Source organism: Salvelinus namaycush, chromosome 27, assembly GCF_016432855.1.
Source record: "Salvelinus namaycush isolate Seneca chromosome 27, SaNama_1.0, whole genome shotgun sequence".
NCBI lineage: Eukaryota > Metazoa > Chordata > Actinopteri > Salmoniformes > Salmonidae > Salvelinus > Salvelinus namaycush.
In genome coordinates this window covers 38436421-38458833 of record NC_052333.1, presented here as the reverse complement: position 1 = coordinate 38458833, position 22413 = coordinate 38436421, and the positions used below count along the sequence as shown (strand labels likewise).

The 22413-nt window shown below is 45.5% G+C and overlaps 1 protein-coding gene across 1 annotated transcript in view; it reads right to left on the bottom strand.

Moving 5' to 3' along the window:
- Positions 1-22413, bottom strand: part of LOC120022410 (adhesion G protein-coupled receptor B1-like) — a 197207-nt gene that overhangs the window by 11952 nt on the left and 162842 nt on the right. The window contains exons 6-17 of the mRNA XM_038966296.1: positions 7955-8585; positions 6874-7021; positions 6639-6737; positions 6252-6422; positions 5799-5963; positions 3792-3956; positions 3458-3622; positions 3204-3305; positions 2949-3055; positions 2436-2630; positions 2183-2251; positions 485-593 (exon numbers count right to left, since the gene is read on the bottom strand). Of these exons, the coding sequence (XP_038822224.1) occupies positions 485-593; positions 2183-2251; positions 2436-2630; positions 2949-3055; positions 3204-3305; positions 3458-3622; positions 3792-3956; positions 5799-5963; positions 6252-6422; positions 6639-6737; positions 6874-7021; positions 7955-8585 (2126 nt within the window). The remainder of the gene's footprint in view (positions 1-484; positions 594-2182; positions 2252-2435; positions 2631-2948; positions 3056-3203; positions 3306-3457; positions 3623-3791; positions 3957-5798; positions 5964-6251; positions 6423-6638; positions 6738-6873; positions 7022-7954; positions 8586-22413) is intronic.

Genomic DNA, 22413 nt, shown 5'->3' with positions numbered 1-22413 from the left:
TACCTCGTACCCCTGCACATCGACTCGGTGCTCCCTGTATATACCCATGTTATTTTTTAATCTTTATTCGTTACTCACTTTGTATTTATTCCTTGTGTCACTATTTCTATATATAAATTTTTTAAATCTTTAAATCCATATTCTTGGAAAAGGACCCGGAAGTAAGCATTTCACTGTTATTCTACACTTGTTTTCTACTTTTTACTATCTTCGAAGCATGTGCATTTTTTTATTTTTATATCTTTTTTTATTTGTACATATTTCGATGCTATGGTTCTGTGCTACCTTGAAGATGGATAGCTACTAATGGGCCTGCCGAAATGTCATAGTGATAACAGACGCATTTCCCCCCACTAATCTAGAACTTCTCTTGTGACATGATGAAGATTGATGCACTCTGTGGCCGGATAAAGGTGAATACAAATCATCGTTATCTCAGGGGGTAAGAGCAGAGAACAGCTGGCAGGGAAAATGTGTAGCTCACCTAAATTCTCGGTGACTTCATAAATGTCTTGGAAGTCCTTCATCTGCATACCGATCATGTCCACAAAGTCCTCCACGAGCTGCAAGAACTCCTTGACGTTAGTGCCCATCTAGAGGAGAGACCGGTGGAGGGAGGGAGAGAGAGAGAAGGAATAAGGGAGGAGGGGGGAGACCGTCAATGAATATAAAAAAAATCCTAAACATCCAGGGAGGGTTTGAAGTCGGTTGAATTAACGTCATTACAACCCATTTCTAACCAGAACTGGTTGATATCTGGTTGAAATTGCATCAATATTACAATGCCAGTTTTGCCGGCTGGGAGACGATTCGTTTTTCATAGAGGGTATTAGCATAGCTTATCTAACCTGTGCATATAGAGAAACAATTCATGTATAGGCCTTATACCGCACTGTATATGTAATGCCTTTCATACTTCGTTTCATTCTTTTACAATACTAATGTCCCTGAGCAGTGAAAATAACTATCATCCACAGTGGAGCCCCCGAACCTCCGGAGGGCCATACATGGGCATCAGGCAGCAGGCTGCTGTGTAAGAGAACTCTTACGTCTCTCTGACGCAGAACAATTGCGATGTGGGCGAAAGGTGTGTGTACATCTGTGTGATGCATATTGCACAATGTACAGTGTCTGTGTACGTGTCCCTTCTTGACAACGGCCGGGGGTCTGTGGGTTGGTATGGCGATGCACAGATTGGAGAGTGGGTGTTGAGATTCTCCCTGCCTGCCTCGCTCTTTCCCTCTGCCCCGAGCGTTAACTCTCTCCTAACTGAAACACTGCTAGTTCATAATCAGTTCATCTTCAATTTGACACGCACATTTTTTTGTTCCCTGAGATTTGGGCCTTTTGATTAGTGACTTGAGTTATCTATACTAATATACTGTATGTATTACCTTTCTCTAGCCATGTAGATAACAACCTGCGTAATCTTATCCACGAGGCTGGGGGCCACAGTTTACTTGAACAGGGTTTTCATCTTTCAAGTGTCAAAATCAACATATTGCAAAAACGTTACGACAAACATGAGATACAAACGCCAAGAGGATTCATTCAAACTCACGAGAGGCACGTCTGATTCAGAGCATAAGATGCTAAAAAAAAAAGGATCCATGGATTTCTACTTATCCCTTATTGGTAATGGTTCATGTGAGACACACATGAGTTAAATAGTATGGTAGTGTGCTATCCTTGTTTATGGGAAACGTGCTCCCAACACGATCTTCAGTATAGGATGGTGTGAGGGGAGTCAAGGGGTTGTGGATTGATATGACTCATGTTCTCTTCCTTTTGAATCAATATTCAAAAATGTTTCTGAGTGTTCTGCTCTTCCTATGGTGTCTATTCTTTAGTTGGGAACTGAATGTTTTTTTTGGGGGGGTGATAATGAGGTACCACCGGCTACCACTTTCCCCCCATTCGCTCTCACACTTACAACAACAGTGACAACAACACAGACCAAACTCCCCCCCCCCCATTCGCTCTCACACTTACAACAGTGACAACAACACAGACCAAACATTCTCCTCCACGCCATCCCTCACACAGTTGCAAAAACCTGACAAAGGAAGAAAAACGTTCTCCTCCACTCTTTTTCTCAGTTACACAGTCATACAAACATCCACTCACACCTATTCATATGTTGCGTTGCATAAATCCACTGCTGTCAGAACTTGTCACTCACCAGCTGTGCCTCCTCCCATTGGTCATGATGTTCCTCCTTCAGTAAGTTGCTGATTGTCTGGGCATAGTTCTGTAGAGAAGGAGATATGAGCCATAGGTGTTAGATTTGATAAAGCCCAAATCATACTTTGCTGGAGGAGTGTGAGGGCATACACATGGCAAAAATGAATAGCTTACTCTGTGTGAGTGACAATACACATTACAATTTTATTTTCAATGCTTAATTCAAAAGCAACACAGTATTTCTGGCTCACCTCCACATCAGCATTGCTCAGGCTGTGTCCCACTCCCTTGTAGATCTCAGTGGTGTTCCTGAGTACATCCATGATGGACAACAGGTCTCCGCTGTACTTGGTCCCCTCATCAGAGGTGGCCCTCAGTCGGGAGATCACCTCCGAAGTCCCATCAGCCATCAGGCCCTTCTGAGCCTTATCAACACCATGCTGGGCCTATGGGAAGGGAGGGTAAGTAGAGAGGTCACACTAGGTCATTGATACTCTAGTTGGTGTACTGATACACTGTAGCTTGAGTACACCGCTGGGAAATCACAGGCTGTGGAGATGTGTTTTGAACCATCATCATATTAGGTATCCATCATTGTAATGAGCCCCATCTCTAAGGGTTTTGTATTTATGACTTTAAGGGCAACGTCTTCAGAGTTGCGAGGTTTGACTACTAATTGTGTGATCCAACAACAGATGATCATAACTAGCAGGCTTGTTGGAGGATACATCTCAAGAAACTCCTTTCTGGCGTGGTCAACTTACCAACAAGGAAATGTCCTGGTAGTTCTTGGAGATGCACTTGATGTGGGTCGGGTTCTCCCAATAAGCAAGGCCTACGGCGCCAAGGGTGCATCGGCGCAAGATCATGCCTGTGTAATACAACGGAGTACTGGAGGTGAGCATGATCTTACACAGGGAGGATTACACTTCTTAAACATGTGAAGTACATGTATACGGAAGTGAAGTAAACGTGTGTATTATAAAAGATAATGTGCTCCATGTGTTAATGTTCTGTACCGGTGGAGTCTATAGGGCAGGTCACTGCAGCCATATCTCCTGCTGGGGTTCTCTTCCACACAACATCACCGTCGGTCTCCTCCTGACAGATCTCATGGGGTTCTGAAAAGAAGAGAGGGAGACTTGGTTCCATATTTTGGTGCATTGAATCAAAGTATTTATTGGTTTTCTCTGGTCAAGTTGTATTTGAATACTATTGTTTTGTGTTGAACCAATGAATTGTATGTCAGCCATGTTTGTTTTGACTCACTGACCTGGGCATCTTTTCTCGTTGCAGCGTCTCAGCTCTCCTCTCTCTCCAGGGCAAGGCTCTCCACTGAAGTAAGGTCCTTCGCACATCCTCTGTCTCTGCTGGCTTCCTCCACCACAGGTCTTACTGCAGCTTCCCCATGAGCTCCATGATAACCAGCGTCCATCAACTAGAGACAGACAAAACACAATGTTACCCCTTGACCCTGAACAGACTGACCAGTAGGCAAGTGGCCTTTCACCCATAGACTACCCCTGGAACTGGTTGAACTGGTTACTTGAAGAGTTACTATGACAAAAGAGGTTTCCGTTTCAAACTCGGTGCTGCAAGCTATCTACCTGGGCAATCTTTCAGGAAGCAGTTATTGGTCTCACGCCAGTCACCACGGCACTCCGAACCTCCGTAGGACGGTCCGTTGCATTCACGTGTCCTCTGCTTGGTGCCATTGGAGCAAGAGGTGGAGCAGGTGGTCCAACCAGACCATTCGTTCCAGGCACCGTCCACTAGAGGGAACCAGAGAGGGAGGTGGAGAATTGGGACACCATCAAACCTCGGGCCATTATAGTAATCATCATGGCACAAAGATGCCATTAACATTTTAACATGTCCTACTTTGAGACTGAGTAGCAGTGAAGGACCAAACTCTGTTCTGTTTTGTCCTTCGTGCACCACTGCAGATGTCTCTGACTCTAAAAGGCTCCCATGCCAATTGCCTTCCTCAAACGACGCACAAAACCACCAGTTGTTTGCGCATAAGAGCCTGATCAAGTGTAGTGTATTTTAAGGGAGACAAATGTCTGCTTGCTCAATGCAGGTCAACATAGGCCTAATACAATGCATCATATGGGAAGAAAGGTGATGGGCCTATTTTTCTAATGGGTGCGTCCCAAATGGCACCCTATTCCCTAAATAGTGCACTACTTTTGACCAAAGCCCTATAGCTATCCTATGGGCCCTGGTCAAAAGTAATGCACTATATAGGGAGCAGGGTGCCATTTAGGACGCAGTCAATGTTTCCCAACACAGGATGGCAGGCCTAAGGAGTCTCTGGAGGACATCTGATTCCATCGCTCACAGAGTTCCACCTCGTTAAGTTAGCCCTTCAGCCTACACGGGTGAGCAGGAACCTTTTTTTCTTTTGTTCTAATGGGAATGGATGGGGCACTTGATTCAGTGCAACACTTTACTTTTAATTCTGCTCTAAGCACTGTCCTCCTTGTCTATTCTTGGGTAGGCAAGGAGGAAAATTGGCCTGATGAAAATACATGACAGACCATTTGAAAAAATGTAGAAAAGTAATATTTAAATTTCATGAATTTAATTTCTAAGATAACAGTTTTCCAAAGGGCAAGACAATTTGTCAGAAATCGAATAAATCATTATTAATGGATAAAGAGAGAAAAAAGGTTAATGACATTTTAGATTTCCTGGCTATTCCCAAATATTTATTTTGGTAGCCAAAGTAAGTGTTTTCTTATTGGGTCGAATAGACTATTACAGATGATTTGTCCTCCAAACCCCTTCAATTTCAGGTGGAATATATATTCGCTTTAGAAATTTTCCCAAAGTTATGGCAGTCATTTACAGCGGCCATCTTTTGGTGGAGCATATTGCCATCTGCTGTCCACAGTATAAAACTACATGGCCAGGCACATTAAATTAACCAACTCAACAGTATTGAGGAGCGGCAGAAAATCAGTCATTTGCTAAGGGAATAATGGAATTGCAAATGAAAAGCCATTGTTATAATATCTACAAAAACATCTAAGTACCAGACGAACGAAATATTTATGTACGTAGGTGAGAGAGAGAAGAGGACTAACTCACCTCACTGTCAGTGGGCGGTGTGTATGTATCAACAGAGAGAGAACTGAAGCTCCGACATGCTTGTGTGTGAGTGAGGAGTGTATTACTCACTGCCTGTACAACCCATGACTAAGTCCTGCAGGCATTTGTTCTGCAGATACAGTACGTCAGTTGTGACGCCAAACTAATATTTGACTCCCCAGATAACCACTAATAGTCAGAATGGGTAGGATGGGTAGAAAGGAAGGAGGGAAGAGAGAAGCCTTGAATGTGGAAGTATCTTAGCCGGTCACAGTTCTTCCCACATGGGTCAGTGAGGGTGTTTAAGGCTAACCCATTGACAAAGATATACTCATTAAGATGAGTGAGTAAGTGGTCCTGTGTGGCTGAGTTGGTAAGAGCATGGCGCTAGGGTTGTGAGATCAATTCCCGCTAGGGTCACGTATACTTAAATGTATGCACTCACTGTTGTAAGTTGCTTTGGATAAAAGAGTCTGCTAAATGGCACACATCCTAATTAAGTAAGCAATAAGGCTAACCTGGGCAGACTGCGATGTTGCAGAACTTGGTCTGTTTGATGGGTCCCTTGCAGGGTTCTCCTCCGTTCTGGGGCTGCTTGCAGGTGCGGGTGCGGTCACGGTAACCACGGCCGCAGGTGGACGAGCACAGGCTCCATGGGGACCACTCGTCCCAAGCTCCATCAACTGAAAACAAGAGGAAAAATTCGGCCCATGTCACCAAACATACATTTTTACAGTTTTGGTTCATTTGCCCGCAAAATAAATATGAATTCATTGTAAGTAACTGAGTTGTATTGTCTTGGGTGTTGACTGTTCAGGGAGGGGACAATTTCATGAACTATCCACTAGGTGGAGTTGTGATCTTAACCATAGTTGCCAACCTGTCTAGAGGAACACACACACATGCACACAATAAACACCACCCTAAACACCACCCTAAACACGGCCCCCGGTAAATGAGCCACCACTTACCGGGGCAGACCATGGTGTTGTTGCAGGGCCGGTTCTCGCGGAGGGGGCCGGTGCATTGGGTGCTGTAGGAGGAGGTAACACAGAAACGGGAGCGGGCCTGCCAGCCCTCTCCACAGCTCACTGAACACACACTCCAGGGGGACCACTCATCTGCAACCGCAGCAGCGTCCACTACAAAGGTCAGGGGTCAAAGAGTCAAAGAGTCAGCGCTGAAGGTCCGGCGGCCGTAACACTTGTTATATGGTAGATCTAAGGTATACATCGAACACTGCAAATGGTCTACCGGTATCTTAAATTTGACAATATTATACTGGTTATTATGCTATTGTAAACACCTCTCCAACTATTCCTAAAACTGGATTTTTCCCCCTAGAATTTATGTCTCACCTGTTTGAGGGGCCACAACTCCAGTGATAGGAACATCAGCGTCGTCTCTTTTCAGGCCGACGATGGAAGCTAGGGCTTGGCTACGGCTGCGCACTTGACCTGTGGAGGTAAACGATGATTAGTGAGCTGAAACTCAAACTGCTTCCAAACAGATCAACACAAAGGCAGACAGTAGGTTGGGCGTTACAGGCTGACAAGAAAACAGACGGACAGCTAGATTGACAGGTAGACTCACCAATGCAGGGCTGAGGGTTGCAGGCACGCCCCTCTTCGACCACGCCTTCACACACACTATCCTCTGGCTGACAGGCTCGGCTGCGCACCTGGACTCCACCCCCGCACTCCATACTGCACTCAGACCAGCGGCCCCACCCACTCCAGCCCTCTGCGGGAGAGAAGAGGCACATTGCATACATGATACATGACACACAAGTCCAGAGACATAATTACTGAGGATGACACTGGTACGTAGATGTGGAGTCAATAGTCTGAAGGACCTGAACTCATTCTACTGCGCAGAAACTGACATATCGAAATTGCTACAGTTCAGTAAGAATGTAAATAGATTATTCAGGTAAAGTTTTCTTAAGGATTTCGATGTAAAAAACGGAAACGGGTAATTAGTGTGCATGTCAGGGAGCTGAGAAATGCACAAGGACAGCTCTTTGTGAGAAGCCATACCAGATAAAAAAAAATAATTAGAAATGATCGTTTGCTTTCCAGCACCCTGGAAAGCATGGTGTGCAAGGCTTGTGTGTTGCTACGGTTACTGCAAGTGCTTGACTTCGATTTCCTGTGCAAGCTAACTGTGAGGGCTTTGTGTACGCTGTGTGTGTATCTCTCGCATCCCACAATCCCTCAGCAAAGAGCCAGTAAACATGTCCGCCATCCAAGAAAACAAAAAGGCGAGCTAACACATGTGCAGTGGGAGCTATCTGACCATTTAGCTCTTAAGGAGCCCCACAGTCTCTTAATAAACACCCTTCGTTTACGCCTTATGATACTGGGGCAGCAAAAAGCACATCTTCAGCAGAACCCCACATTCTCTATATCAGCAAAGGGGAGTGGGGGGGGGGGGGGGGGGGGGGGGGGGGGGGGGCGGCATCTCAACCACATGTAGAGTGAGGTAGGGTTGATGAGTTGGAATCAACTTGAGGATATTGTGCTTCCAAGGGAACATGTCTCCAATCAGCCAGACGGAGATCTAGTCTAGACTCTGCACTCTTAACAAAAACAAACACGTGGAGTCATGAACATTGAGCATAACACAATGAGCAGATGAAATGGTGGTAACTCTACTCACTTATGATCTCGACGTCGCGGACAATGTCACGTCCAGTGTCTCGGGGGGTTGGGGTGCACTTCTCCAGGTAGATGCCTCCACGGTAGCAGCCGCCGGGCTTCCTGACGGGGGTCTCCCAGCACTGGCAGGGGGTGTTCATGATGCCGCAGGGGTTGAGATGGGTGCTGGTGGACAAACAATTCTCCAGCCACTGGCACAGCTTCTGACAGGCTGGCATACTGGGGTTCCTCTTGCCCACCACCAGGAACTCGGCCTTGAACTCACCGCTGCTCTCTCCCTCCACAATCTCCAGGCCGTGTCTTGGTGCCACCTTGCGGAGCTGCAGGAACTGCTTGCTGGACTCCAGATAGGTTACAGACGTTGAAGCGTCGCACAATCTGACGACTTCATCAAAGCTCTCCATACCCAGGTAGGTGCGAGAGGTCTCGATGAAGGAGTCGAACTGGAAGGTCTTGACCTGGCGGGGCAGGCAGGAGTCGGTGGGCTTGGTGATCTTCATGTAGACGGTGTAGCGGCGAGGGTCTGGGTTCTGCAGGGTCCAGGAGCACGGCGTGGAGGGCAGGTTGGCGGTCGAAGAGAACAGCCCGAAGAAGCGGCTCTGCTCCAGGGTGGCGCAGGTATCAGAGGCCGGGCCGGAAGGGACGCTGGAAGTCAAACCGAGGAAAAGGAGGGCCAAAAGGGCCACTAAGGGCCCGGACTGGGGAGGTGACCACGTCATTGTGTGGTCGCTTTGAGAGGACGTTTCGAGGGGACACAAATCGATTTCACTCTTTTCTCTCTCCTCTATTTATGCAATTTGTTGCGATGTGACTTCGGTTGCTTGGACCTTGTTGGTTTAGTCTCTGAGAAATTGGATGGGGCTCAAAGGCTTCAGTGGGACAGACAGACAGTCATGTGTCAAAGATGTGTCTGTTGGATAAAGGGGAGACAAAAAAACGAAACATGACAGGTCACTAAGTGTAACAATTCTCTGATCAGCACCTACCAATATGAACCTCGTGCCAATGGTGAATTCAGGAATTTTTCAGAACTAACTAATATTTGATTTTCATATGAGGATTATACTCATTGCAACCTGCACATGTTGTCATTGTTAATACATATTTGGTCTTCATTTACTTAATTGACATACCTGTATAAATAAAGGTGAAATAAAAAAAATCATTTATCCCCACTGATTACATTTATCCCCACTTGAGTGTTGAGCCTGTGATTAGCATTACTGTGCATTTCTGTGCAGCATCAGATCTCTCCAGTGAACAAATGAATGAGGGCCCAGAGTATAATAACAGTGTGTGGACCTGCAATTACAGTCCTTCGCAGCGGGCTAGCCTCTGCTCTCTCTCTCTCTCAATCTCTCTCTCTCACTGTTTCCTCCCACACACGGGAATGTGCCACTAAACGCTAACCAGTGTGCGTCAGGCTGACGTCTGTGCCAGCGCGTTGCCATTGGGAACCGCAGACAACGCTTAGAGTCACTTATACTCTCCACATAGTTATTCACATTTCCTGTTGCTCCAATGTTATTTTCCTTCTGTAACAAACTGGCTCCAATTAAGATCCTACATCTGTATCTGTCAAGTCACGTATATGAATACCCCTATCTGGCCTTGCAGCAAAGAGCACACAAGATCAATGTCCCTGTGCTGGACTCTTCATGTGGCACCTTATACTTGATGAGTTTGCACAATGTCTAGGTGTTATGGCTACTTGGGTTTGGGTCGTTTTGGGGGCTAAGGAGGGAATAAGGAGAGAAGAAGACTGTTGCTCAGCAACAACTTTCTCATGCATGCAGGGCAAGGCTATTCTTCCTGCCATGTGTCACTGTGGCAGCCCAGTCTTCTTGTGCTACTGATTAACGTCCAAAGAAGCCCTGAAACAGGATTAATCCACCAAATGATGCTGAGTAGTTCATGAATATTCAAATATTACAAGTAAGTCTCTAAGTCTTGGCTACGTTATTGGGGTGTGTTGAGGAACAAGAGGTATAACCAGGTGCAGAGTGATATACCAAAAAACATGAAATGCTTGCAAAAACTTCAGCAAGGGCTCCTCCTTCCCTTTTCTCAGTGGCGGTGCACCTGCATCCTGTAAAGCTAGACCCTATCACTCCTTTCCCCGTCCATCTCGCTCTGCAAAAGCCTCCTTCCTATACAATCCCTCTGAGGTAGACCTATGCTTTGTGTGGGAGCATGTCTCTCACTCCCTCTGCCTCCCAGATACCAGCCGGAAGCTCCATGAACGGGCTTCTGGTGAGGCGAAAACTGAGGAGAGAAAGGAAAAATGCCCGGCTGTCACATTTACAGCCTCTCTCTCTCTTTATAGTTCCTCTCTACTCCCCTTCTCTCGCTCTATCTTGCTGTTGACAACAACATTGCTGCAAAAGCAGGCAGCCTAGGCGTCAGCAGTTGGTAGTTATGGCAACAGCTGTTATACATTTTTGGTGCATATTGTTGTAAAATTGAGAAGAGGGGAAAAGGCTACATTACCATCAGGTGCTCTCTGTTTGTGCTGCGATGCACAGTTATCAAGTGCCACTTTTCATCAAAGAGACGATGATGTGCTTTGCATAACACCATGTATCCAACAGCACTAACAGCCCAGTGAAAAACACTCCTGTTTCTCTCTGTGAATGTGCACTTAGGACTGTGTACAACGTGTTGAAGGTGTACAATGATTCAAGACTTCACAGGGGATCTGCAGAGATGGAAGAAGTGCTTTAAGGCAGAAGGGCCATTTGTTTGCATGACGAATGAAAATGGAGCGCTGTGAGAAAGTAAGTGTGTGTGTGTGTGTGTGTGTGTGTGTGTGTGTGTGTGTGTGGGGGGGGGGGGGTGTTAGGAGTTCTATTGCTGCCATAGAAACCATTACCCTTTGTATGTTGTTGTTTTGAAGGCAATCATAGATCAGTTGACAGTGTATTTACCTATGGCTGTCAAGCTCTAAACAAGTTCTAGTCATAGTATATTGCCACACAGACAATACATTGTTATTTGCTCTACTCTGCACTGCATGTAATCTGTATATTAACTGTTTTAACACAGGGACATCTCCTTGGTTCTTCTGAAAAGGTAACATGCAGCAGATGAAGGACACAGCTGCCGCAGGTGGCCAGCAAATCCCCAAATCTTCTATCACTTTGTATCTTTTTGTGCAGAGGTTGGAGAAGGGAAAGATGAGAAAAAGCAAGCTGCAAGGTCATTTTTACTTCCTGTCCCCATTTTGTCCTTTCTCTGTAAGATTGCTCTCTTTCTGCTGACTTTCATGACAAAAGTAAAAAACTTGAAGGAAGCAAAGACCCTTTGCGCTCGGTGCCATCAAGTTCATGAAATGGCTCACGCTGTATCTTTTCAATTGCGTGCCATGTGCAAGCCAAGGCAGGCACATGCAGGGCACCACCCTTCGACTCTGTTGCCGTTTGACTCTCGTTTTACAAATTCATGTGAGACCACAAGAAAAAGGGCGCTGATGAGGAAAATCAACACAGCCCAAGACTACATGAGCTCTTAGACCCACTTGTGATGGGTGTGAGAGAAAGGCTCTCTCCCACACTGGATGTCACTCAGTTTTTGGCAACCTTTAAATATGCCTGTTTCCATCCAAGTGTACCGCCTCTGTGTCTTTCTATGAGAGCTGACTTGTTTGTTAGCACTTTAACACATGTATCCTAATTATTCACATTATAAAGCATTACTGCCTCTAAAAGTCCCCCTTTGTTTTGGAGACTTATGGTGAGAGTCTGTTCAGTTTCTGTGGCAAACGTGTGTGTGTGTTTTCCAAATGCACTTTTGGAGGTGAATGCTGTACAATGCCAGCAGGCAGCCAGTTAGCAAATGAACATCTTGATTTGAAAACAAGTCATCCCATGTGTCTTAAGTTCCAAAGCATTACATGAACGCTGAGTCATGCCAAAACAACATGCACTGACATGAACGCTGAGTCATGCCAAAACAACATGCACTGACATGAACGCTGAGTCATGCCAAAACAACATGCACTGACATGAACGCTGAGTCATGCCAAAACAACATGCACTGACATCATGCATTAGGAAGGTCAATAAAGCCAGTAGACACCGTTTGATGATTATGAAGTGTTTTTCTAGTTTCAGAGTCATTGAATAAACAGAAACTGAAATGGTAATCATGAAATCATTGCTATACAGTATGTGCTATTCTTTATTCAAGCAATAGCAAATGCTGCATTATCAAATGATAGGCTCTCATCAGACATTATTAACTCAAATCAAATTCAGAGATTCATCAGAGTTCAGCAGGGTACGACCATGACAGTTGGAAATATTGAACCGTTAAAAGGAACCACCACTGAAGACTGAGAAACTTTGGTAGAGCAACCTGTTGATGAATGCAATGCATGTACCCTTCTGCTGCTTTTCCATGTGACAATAGATCACCACTCCCACGGCAGAAATGTTTATGTCTGACATTCATGATAAACATGATACAACTTCATGCTGTCATCAAAATCACTTCCAATCGACAAGCTCATTGCACACGGTTTCTTATGATGTCTGTCTGTGTCCGTGTCTGTAAAGTAACACTATATGAAATGAAATGTAGTGCGCAGGGACATTTCGAAATATTGCCCGGCTGAGTGAAAACTTACAGTGGAGTCATCAAGTTGATACAGTATCTCCAAGGGTAAAGTAATTGCATGATATCATTGATATGTGGAAGATATTTTGGGATCACATAATGCAACATATACCGTTCGGATCCGTGCTGCCCAAATGGATCTGGACGGCTATTCACAAGGTGGAATGATAGTTCCTTGGCTCCTACAAAATACCCTAATGGACATGGAGCAATACGTGTAAGACCTGTTGAAATAATTTGCATTTGCATGCTTGTTTCACATGCATAAAGCTCCTCATGTTGTGTCGTGTTGTCGTAGGCTAATCATGAATCCAATGTGCAGGTTGCTGCAATAATGTGTTCTGAAGTCACAATAATGCACCAATAAGACGACGGCAGACAAACGGAAAGACTTTGACAGAGCTTTAGACTGAACCCGACTTTCCTTGTTCAGCACCATGGACAGCGACCGAGTCAGACGGTTATTGTTCAGCACCATGTACAGCGACTGAGTCTCAATACGCCCGGCGCTGCACTGACTAAACTGATGCTAACATTCCAGTACCTCAACTCTCCCAAAGTCTAGCAGGTTTCCTCACATAAGCTTCCATGTAAACACATCAAGACAAAAATAAATATGTACTTGGAATACCAACTATTTCACCAAGCACTATTGACCAAGCACAATGTTGAACAACTGTCAAAGCAACAAAACACGTAAAAGGAATCAACCAATAGAAAAGGAATCAACCAATAGAATAGGCTACTACCGTACCTCAAGAACGTTCTAGTAGTGCACACTCTCCATCCAAAGGTCCACAATTCCTCGAGCTGGATTCAGGAGGCAACTTTCGAAGTCTTCATGTTGTCATCGAAGAATGTTCGGGCCAAAACGTTCAGCAAGGGGCGACGGCAGAAACTGTAAATGGCAAGTCCAGACCCGACTGTGTCGGAAATCGATCCCAAGTTCTAGAGCAGTGTCCACTTCCACAAGCAAATGTCAAATAAAACGACTCTGACCAAACTCCAAAGAGTGTACTACCAACTTTTCTTGGTTGCTATATCCAGATAAACTGACTATAGCCAAATATCGAATTGATTGTATATTGGAGCTCCAAAAAGTACTGAAAGCAGAATATGGGTTCTTGTCTTTCCTTTACGAGCTCCAATATATTGTTGGTACTTTTACTCCCGGCTTCGGAGTCCTGCTTGTGGGTCTTGCACTGCAAAGTGGGTTTCAGTCTCCGTGTGCCTTGTGTCCTCTTCTCAATAGTATTTATCCTACCCCGCCCCCCCTGCTCTGAGTCGGAATCTCTGCGTGGATAACACATGGAAGTGAATGAGCCAGCCTGAAGGTGGGGGGGGGGAGGAGGGAGCGCGGGGGATAAGTATGCATGTGTGCGTATGAGTGTGTAGAGGGAGGGCGGAAGGGACAGGAAAGGGAGGGAGATCGAGAAGTGGAGGGAGAGAGAAAGAAGATGTGAGCAGTAAACTAGGCAGAGATGGACGCATGAGCATGGACACCGAAGAGGGAGCTGTTGTCTACATAGTTTACAGTAGATATATAGACTATCGTGGGATATAGTGCTATAAGCGCCTCAAGTGAACATAATATTATGTCGCGCGCCAGATCTGCAAAATTATGAAGTAGCCTATAGGGCACAAGATGGGATAACTAAAATCATTACCTTGATGATTAAAAAATCATTATCATTTTGGGTAAATTATATGGTTATGGGCTACAGGTGCAAGCAAATAAAGCTTATATTGACAGAGCAGCTGCTAGGTGTTTGGCAATTGATGTCTAGTGGGCTGAGTTGAATAAAAGCTTTAGTTAGGGGATAACGGCGGCAGTGAAAATAAAACCTTTGCACGCATGACCCTTGGCTTGCCCAACCCCAGTTCAACATTATGTGTAGTCAAATAGTAAGTGCATGACTTTCCAACGATTCTGAATTGACGCAGCAAAATCTGAAACACGTGACACGTCAATCAAAAGTTGTTGTAGGGGCTAGACTGAAGCAATTTCGGGAAGGAATGAAAACATGCTGCTGCAGCAGCCAACACACTCCCCCGCCTGTATGGGCTTTCGGAACGCCCGTGTTCCTCCCAGTGCTGCAGGGAGGGAGAGCACCGATAGGGGCGTCAAGTTCGTGGATTTCTTGGCTCTAACTGCGCTATAGGCAGGCCTATCTACAACTGTTTAAGGGGGCGGCTGTGCATGATTTGGATCAAAAACTCGGACAACATGACTCAACATTATATAAACAACAAGCAACACGAGTTGAAGCTCCTAACTGACCATCCCCGTTTCCTAATGACAACATCATGAGGTCCATAAAAGGACAGACACATGGCTGAAAGCTCATACGGGAGTAGTAAATAGTCATAGAAGATTGGGGGCTTCAAGCCCACGTGCACTATGTAAGTCATAATGTGATAGAGTATGTGACATGGGTGGCATCCCCATGACTGGAGAAAGAGACAAACATACAGTAATGACGCGTAGACCTTACTCACTAGTGGCGGTGGCGACCCCACTCACTACAACCGACTCACTGGTGACAAAGGGGAGTTGAGTCAGGACATCTGAACGCTGCTGCGCTGACATTCTTTATGAGGTCTGAAATGGCACTTAAGGTAATCTAAGTGGCATGCAGGCAACGACATAGAGGTATGCTGTTACAGGGAGAATCATGCTTGTGCGTGCATGTAGCCTGGCCATTAGATTAAACTCTGATACTTCTATAATAACACGTATATTACTATTTTACTATGCAATAACAACAGGTGTGAACGTTTAAGCAGTATGGAGGAGCTATCGTGTTACTTATCTGTCACTGAGGTACATTCATTTACAGATCATGTGGGGATACCAAGGGCGCATCCCAAATGGCACACTATTCCCTATATTATAGTGCACTACTTTTGACCAGGGCCCAGACTTGACTTGATATCTCCATGTAGGGGATAGGGTGCCATTTGGGATAAAGCCATTGAGTTACATAAATGTACAGAGCTGAAGATACCAAGTCAACTCCACTAATTGTGTAATCAGATCAGTTATTAGACACTCGGCAGTGGAGAGTGGGGTTCACCCGCTGTTCAGGAAAAACCCCAATGTGAGACAGTGATGGCGGGCCAAATGGCACCCTATTCCCTATACAGTGCCCTTATTTTGATAAGGCTCTGATCAAAAGTAGTACACTATGTTTTGAATAGGGTTCCATTTGGGACAAAAAGCCGCTGATGATAGGCCAACAGGACAGACAGAGGAAAACTGTGGAGAGCTCTAACACTGTTAATTAGGATCTGAGAAGGCAGAGGAGTACATGCCAGACAGCAGCAAAAAAACAAACCATCCAACTCGCATACTGGCATGATCTAGAAAAACCTTCTGTGACCTGTGTATTTGCCTGGGCATTTACAACTCATAAGTGCTTGTATGAGTTTTTAGTAGTAATATTCCTATACATTTTTAAGGGTGAAAGGGGGACACATTGCACTAATCTAAACTAATCTATAACTCTGATCTCTCTATTTGAACTACCCCATACTCTGTATGCCCTAACATCATTTAAGATGAATGTAGCCTACTGATACCCGTATGTACACACATGCCCATAAGGGTGGGAGGAAAAGTTGTGAGGAATCACCACCATTGCATCCACTGCTGCCTCTGCACAAGCCATTTTACATGGCCCATGCCAGCTCTTCACTATGCTATTTCAGAGGCTGCTTGAAGCATTTGCACCCAGTAGCAGAGTCAGCGTCGTGCCCAAACAGAGGCAACCCCTGCATTATTGACAATAGAAAGCTACACATACCATGCACTACAATGTAACAATGTGCTAATGTTATATAGAAAGAACATACTGCATGTATACATGTTAATATTTACAAGACACTGTGTCTGTGGGTAACTACGGTTACTACAATGTAATAGTACAGTACTAGTACTACTAGTACTAGTACTGTTAAACTAAATAGTGCTTCATCTACTACTGTTACTGCTGCTATTACTACTACTGTTACTACTACTGCTACGACTACGACTACTGCTACTACTACTCTTACTGCTACTGCTACTACTAGAACTGCTACGAGTATGACTGCTACTACTGCTGTTACTTCTACTACTGCTACTACTACTGCTACGACTACTGCTATGACTACTACTGCTACTGCTACTGCTACTACTGCTACTGCCACTACTACTGTTACTGCTACTTCTACTTCTACTACTACTGCTACTACTGCTGCTACTGCTACTACCACTGCTACTGCTACTACTAATTTACATTTTACATTTAAGTCATTTAGCAGACGCTCTTATCCAGAGCGACTTACAAATTGGTGCATTCACCTTATGATATCCAGTGGAACAACCACTTTACAATAGTGCATCTAACTCTTTTAAGGGGGGGGGGGGTTAGAAGGATTACTTTATCCTATCCTAGGTATTCCTTAAAGAGGTGGGGTTTCAGGTGTCTCCGGAAGGTGGTGATTGACTCCGCTGTCCTGGCGTCGTGAGGGAGTTTGTTCCACCATTGGGGTGCCAGAGCAGCGAACAGTTTTGACTGGGCTGAGCGGGAACTGTACTTCCTCAGAGGTAGGGAGGCGAGCAGGCCAGAGGTGGATGAACGCAGTGCCCTTGTTTGGGTGTAGGGCCTGATCAGAGCCTGAAGGTACGGAGGTGCCGTTCCCCTCACAGCTCCGTAGGCAAGCACCATGGTCTTGTAGCGGATGCGAGCTTCAACTGGAAGCCAGTGGAGAGAGCGGAGGAGCGGGGTGACGTGAGAGAACTTGGGAAAGTTGAACACCAGACGGGCTGCGGCGTTCTGGATGAGTTGTAGGGGTTTAATGGCACAGGCAGGGAGCCCAGCCAACAGCGAGTTGCAGTAATCCAGACGGGAGATGACAAGTGCCTGGATTAGGACCTGCGCCGCTTCCTGCGTGAGGCAGGGTCGTACTCTGCGAATGTTGTAGAGCATGAACCTACAGGAACGGGTCACCGCCTTGATGTTAGTTGAGAACGACAGGGTGTTGTCCAGGATCACGCCAAGGTTCTTAGCACTCTGGGAGGAGGACACAATGGAGTTGTCAACCGTGATGGCGAGATCATGGAACGGGCAGTCCTTCCCCGGGAGGAAGAGCAGCTCCGTCTTGCCGAGGTTCAGCTTGAGGTGGTGATCCGTCATCCACACTGATATGTCTGCCAGACATGCAGAGATGCGATTCACCACCTGGTTATCAGAGGGGGGAAAGGAGAAGATTAATTGTGTGTCGTCTGCATAGCAATGATAGGAGAGACCATGTGAGGATATGACAGAGCCAAGTGACTTGGTGTATAGCGAGAATAGGAGAGGGCCTAGAACAGAGCCCTGGGGGACACCAGTGGTGAGAGCACGTGGTGCGGAGACAGATTCTCGCCACGCCACCTGGTAGGAGCGACCTGTCAGGTAGGACGCAATCCAAGCGTGGGCCGCGCCGGAGATGCCCAGCTCGGAGAGGGTGGAGAGGAGGATCTGATGGTTCACAGTATCAAAGGCAGCCGATAGGTCTAGAAGGATGAGAGCAGAGGAGAGAGAGTTAGCTTTAGCAGTGCGGAGCGCCTCCGTGACACAGAGAAGAGCAGTCTCAGTTGAATGACTAGTCTTGAAACCTGACTGATTTGGATCAAGAAGGTCATTCTGAGAGAGATAGCAGGAGAGCTGGCCAAGGACGGCACGTTCAAGAGTTTTGGAGAGAAAAGAAAGAAGGGATACTGGTCTGTAGTTGTTGACATCGGAGGGATCGAGTGTAGGTTTTTTCAGAAGGGGTGCAACTCTCGCTCTCTTGAAGACGGAAGGGACGTAGCCAGCGGTCAAGGATGAGTTGATGAGCGAGGTGAGGTAAGGGAGAAGGTCTCCGGAAATGGTCTGGAGAAGAGAGGAGGGGATAGGGTCAAGCGGGCAGGTTGTTGGGCGGCCGGCCGTCACAAGACGCGAGATTTCATCTGGAGAGAGAGGGGAGAAAGAGGTCAAAGCACAGGGTAGGGCAGTGTGAGCAGAACCAGCGGTGTCGTTTGACTTAGCAAACGAGGATCGGATGTCGTCGACCTTCTTTTCAAAATGGTTGACGAAGTCATCAGCAGAGAGGGAGGAGGGGGGAGGAGGGGGAGGAGGATTCAGGAGGGAGGAGAAGGTGGCAAAGAGCTTCCTAGGGTTAGAGGCAGATGCTTGGAATTTAGAGTGGTAGAAATTGGCTTTAGCAGCAGAGACAGAAGAGGAGAATGTAGAGAGGAGGGAGTGAAAGGATGCCAGGTCCGCAGGGAGGCGAGTTTTCCTCCATTTCCGCTCGGCTGCCCGGAGCCCTGTTACTAATGCTACGACTAATACTGCTACTGCTATTACCACTGTTACTGCTACTGCTACTGCTACTGCTACGACTACTACTACTACTGCTGTTACTGCTACGGCTACTGCTACTGCTAATACTACTGTTACTACTAGTACTGCTACGACTACTACTGCTACTACAACTGTTACTACTAGTACTACTGCTACTACTACTACTGCTACTACTACTGTTACTACTAGTACTGCTACGACTACTACTGCTACTACTACTGTTACTACTAGTACTGCTATGACTACTACTGCTACTACTACTGTTACTACTAGTACTGCTACTTCTACTACTACTGCTACGACTACTACTGCTACTGGTACTGCTACTACTACTGCTACTACTACTGTTACTACTAGTACTGCTACGACTAGTACTACTGTTACTGCTACTACTGCTACTTCTACTACTGCTACTACTACTACTACTGCTACTACTGCTACTGCTCCTGCTACTGCTACGACTACTACTGCTACTGCTACTACTGCTGTTACTGCTACTACTGCTACGACTACTACTGTTACTGCTACTACTACTGTTACTGCTACTACTACTGTTACTGCTACTACTACTTCTACTACTACTGCTACTACTGCTGCTACTGCTACTACCACTGCTACTGCAACTACTACTGCTACGACTACTACTGCTACTGCTATTACCACTGTTACTGCTACTGCTACTACTACTGCTACTGCTACAACTACTACTACTACTGCTGTTACTGCTACGGCTACGGCTACTGCTAATACTACTGTTACTACTAGTACTGCTACGACTACGACTGCTACTACAACTGTTACTACTAGTACTACTGCTACTACTACTACTACTGTTACTACTAGTACTGCTACGACTACTACTGCTACTGCTACTACTACTGTTACTACTAGTACTGCTATGACTACTACTGCTACTACTACTGTTACAACAAGTACTGCTACTTCTACTACTACTGCTACTGCTACTGCTACTACTGCTACTGCTACTACTACTGTTACTTCTAGTACTGCTACGACTACTACTACTGTTACTGCTACTACTGCTACTTCTACTACTGCTACTACTACTGCTACTGCTACTACAACTGCTACTGCTCCTGCTACTGCTACGACTACTACTGCTACTGCTACTACTGCTGTTACTGCTACTACTGCTACGACTACTACTGCTACTGTTACTGCTACTACTACTGTTAGTGCTACTACTGCTACTTCTACTATTGCTACTACTACTGCTATGACTACTGCTACTGCTATTACTACTGTTACTGCTACTGCTACTACTATGGTTACTACTACTACTGCTACTACTACTGTTACTGCTAGTACTGCTACAACTACTACTGCTACTGCTACTACTACTGTTACTGATACTACTGCTACTTCTACTACTACTGCTACGACTACTACTGCTGCTGCTGATACTACTACTACTACTACTACTACTACTACAGCTACTTCTACTACTGCTACTACTGCTACTTCTACTACTACTGTTACTGCTACTACTACTGCTACGACTACTACTGCTACTACTACGACTACTGCTACTGTTACTGCTACTACTACTGTTACTTCTACTACTGCTACTTCTACTACTACTGCTACGACTACTACTGCTACTGTTACTCCTACTACTACTGTTACTGCTACTATTGCTACTGCTACTACTACTGTTACTGCTGCTACTTCTACTACTGCTACTACTACTGCTACGACTACTGCTACTCCTACTGCTACTACTGCTACTGCTACGACTACTACTGCTACTGCTACTACTACTGTTACTTCTACTACTGCTACTTCTACTACTACTGCTACTGTTACTGCTACTACGTTTACTGCTACTACTGCTACGACTGCTGCTACTGCTACTACTACTGCTACTACTGCTACTACTGCTACTACTGCTGCTACTGCTACTACCAGTGCTACTGCTACTACTACTGCTACTGCTACGACTACTACTGCTAATGCTATTACTACTGTTACTGCTACTACTACTGCTACTGCTACTACTACTGCTACTGCTCCTGCTACTGCTACGACTACTACTGCTACTGCTACTACTACTGTTACTGCTACTACTGCTACGACTACTACTGCTACTGCTACTACAACTGCTACTGCTCCTGCTACAACTACTACTGCTACTGCTACTACTACTGCTACTGCTCCTGCTACTGCTACGACTACTACTGCTACTGCTACTACTACTGTTACTGCTACTACTGCTACGACTACTACTGCTACTGCTACTACTACTGTTACTGCTACTACTGCTACGACTACTACTGCTACTGCTACTACAACTGCTACTGCTCCTGCTACTGCTACAACTACTACTGCTACTGCTACTACTGCTGTTACTGCTACTACTGCTACGACTACTACTGCTACTGTTACTGCTACTACTACTGTTAGTGCTACTACTGCTACTTCTACTATTGCTACTACTACTTCTATGACTACTGCTACTGCTATTACTACTGTTACTGCTACTGCTACTACTATGGTTACTACTACTACTGCTACTACTACTGTTACTGCTAGTACTGCTACAACTACTACTGCTACTGATACTACTACTGTTACTGATACTACTGCTACTTCTACTACTACTGCTACGACTACTACTGCTGCTGCTGATACTACTACTACTACTACTACTGCTACTTCTACTACTGCTACTACTGCTACTTCTACTACTACTGTTACTGCTACTACTACTGCTACGACTACTACTGCTACTACTACGACTACTGCTACTGTTACTGCTACTACTACTGTTACTTCTACTACTGCTACTTCTACTACTACTGCTACGACTACTACTGCTACTGTTAATCCTACTACTACTGTTACTGCTACTATTGCTACTTCTACTACTACTGCTACTGTTACTGCTACTACTACTGTTACTGCTGCTACTTCTACTACTGCTACTACTACTGCTACGACTACTGCTACTCCTACTGCTACTACTACTACTGCTACGACTACTACTGCTACTGCTACTACTACTGTTACTGCTACTACTGCTACTTCTACTGTTACTGCTACTACTACTGTTACTGCTACTACTGCTACGACTGCTGCTACTGCTACTACTACTGCTACTACTGCTACCTCTACTACTACCGCTACTACTGCTGCTACTGCTACTACCACTGCTACTGCTACTACTACTGCTACTGCTACGACTACTACTGCTAATGCTATTACTACTGTTACTGCTACTACTGCTGCTACTGCTACTACCACTGCTACTGCTACTGCTATGACTACTACTGCTAATGCTATTACTACTGTTACTGCTACAGCTACTGCTACTGCTAATACTACTGTTACTACTAGTACTGCTACGACTACTACTGCTACTACAACTGTTATTACTAGTACTACTGCTAATACTACTACTGCTACTACTATTGTTACTACTAGTACTGCTACGACTACTACTGCTACTGCTACTGCTACTACTA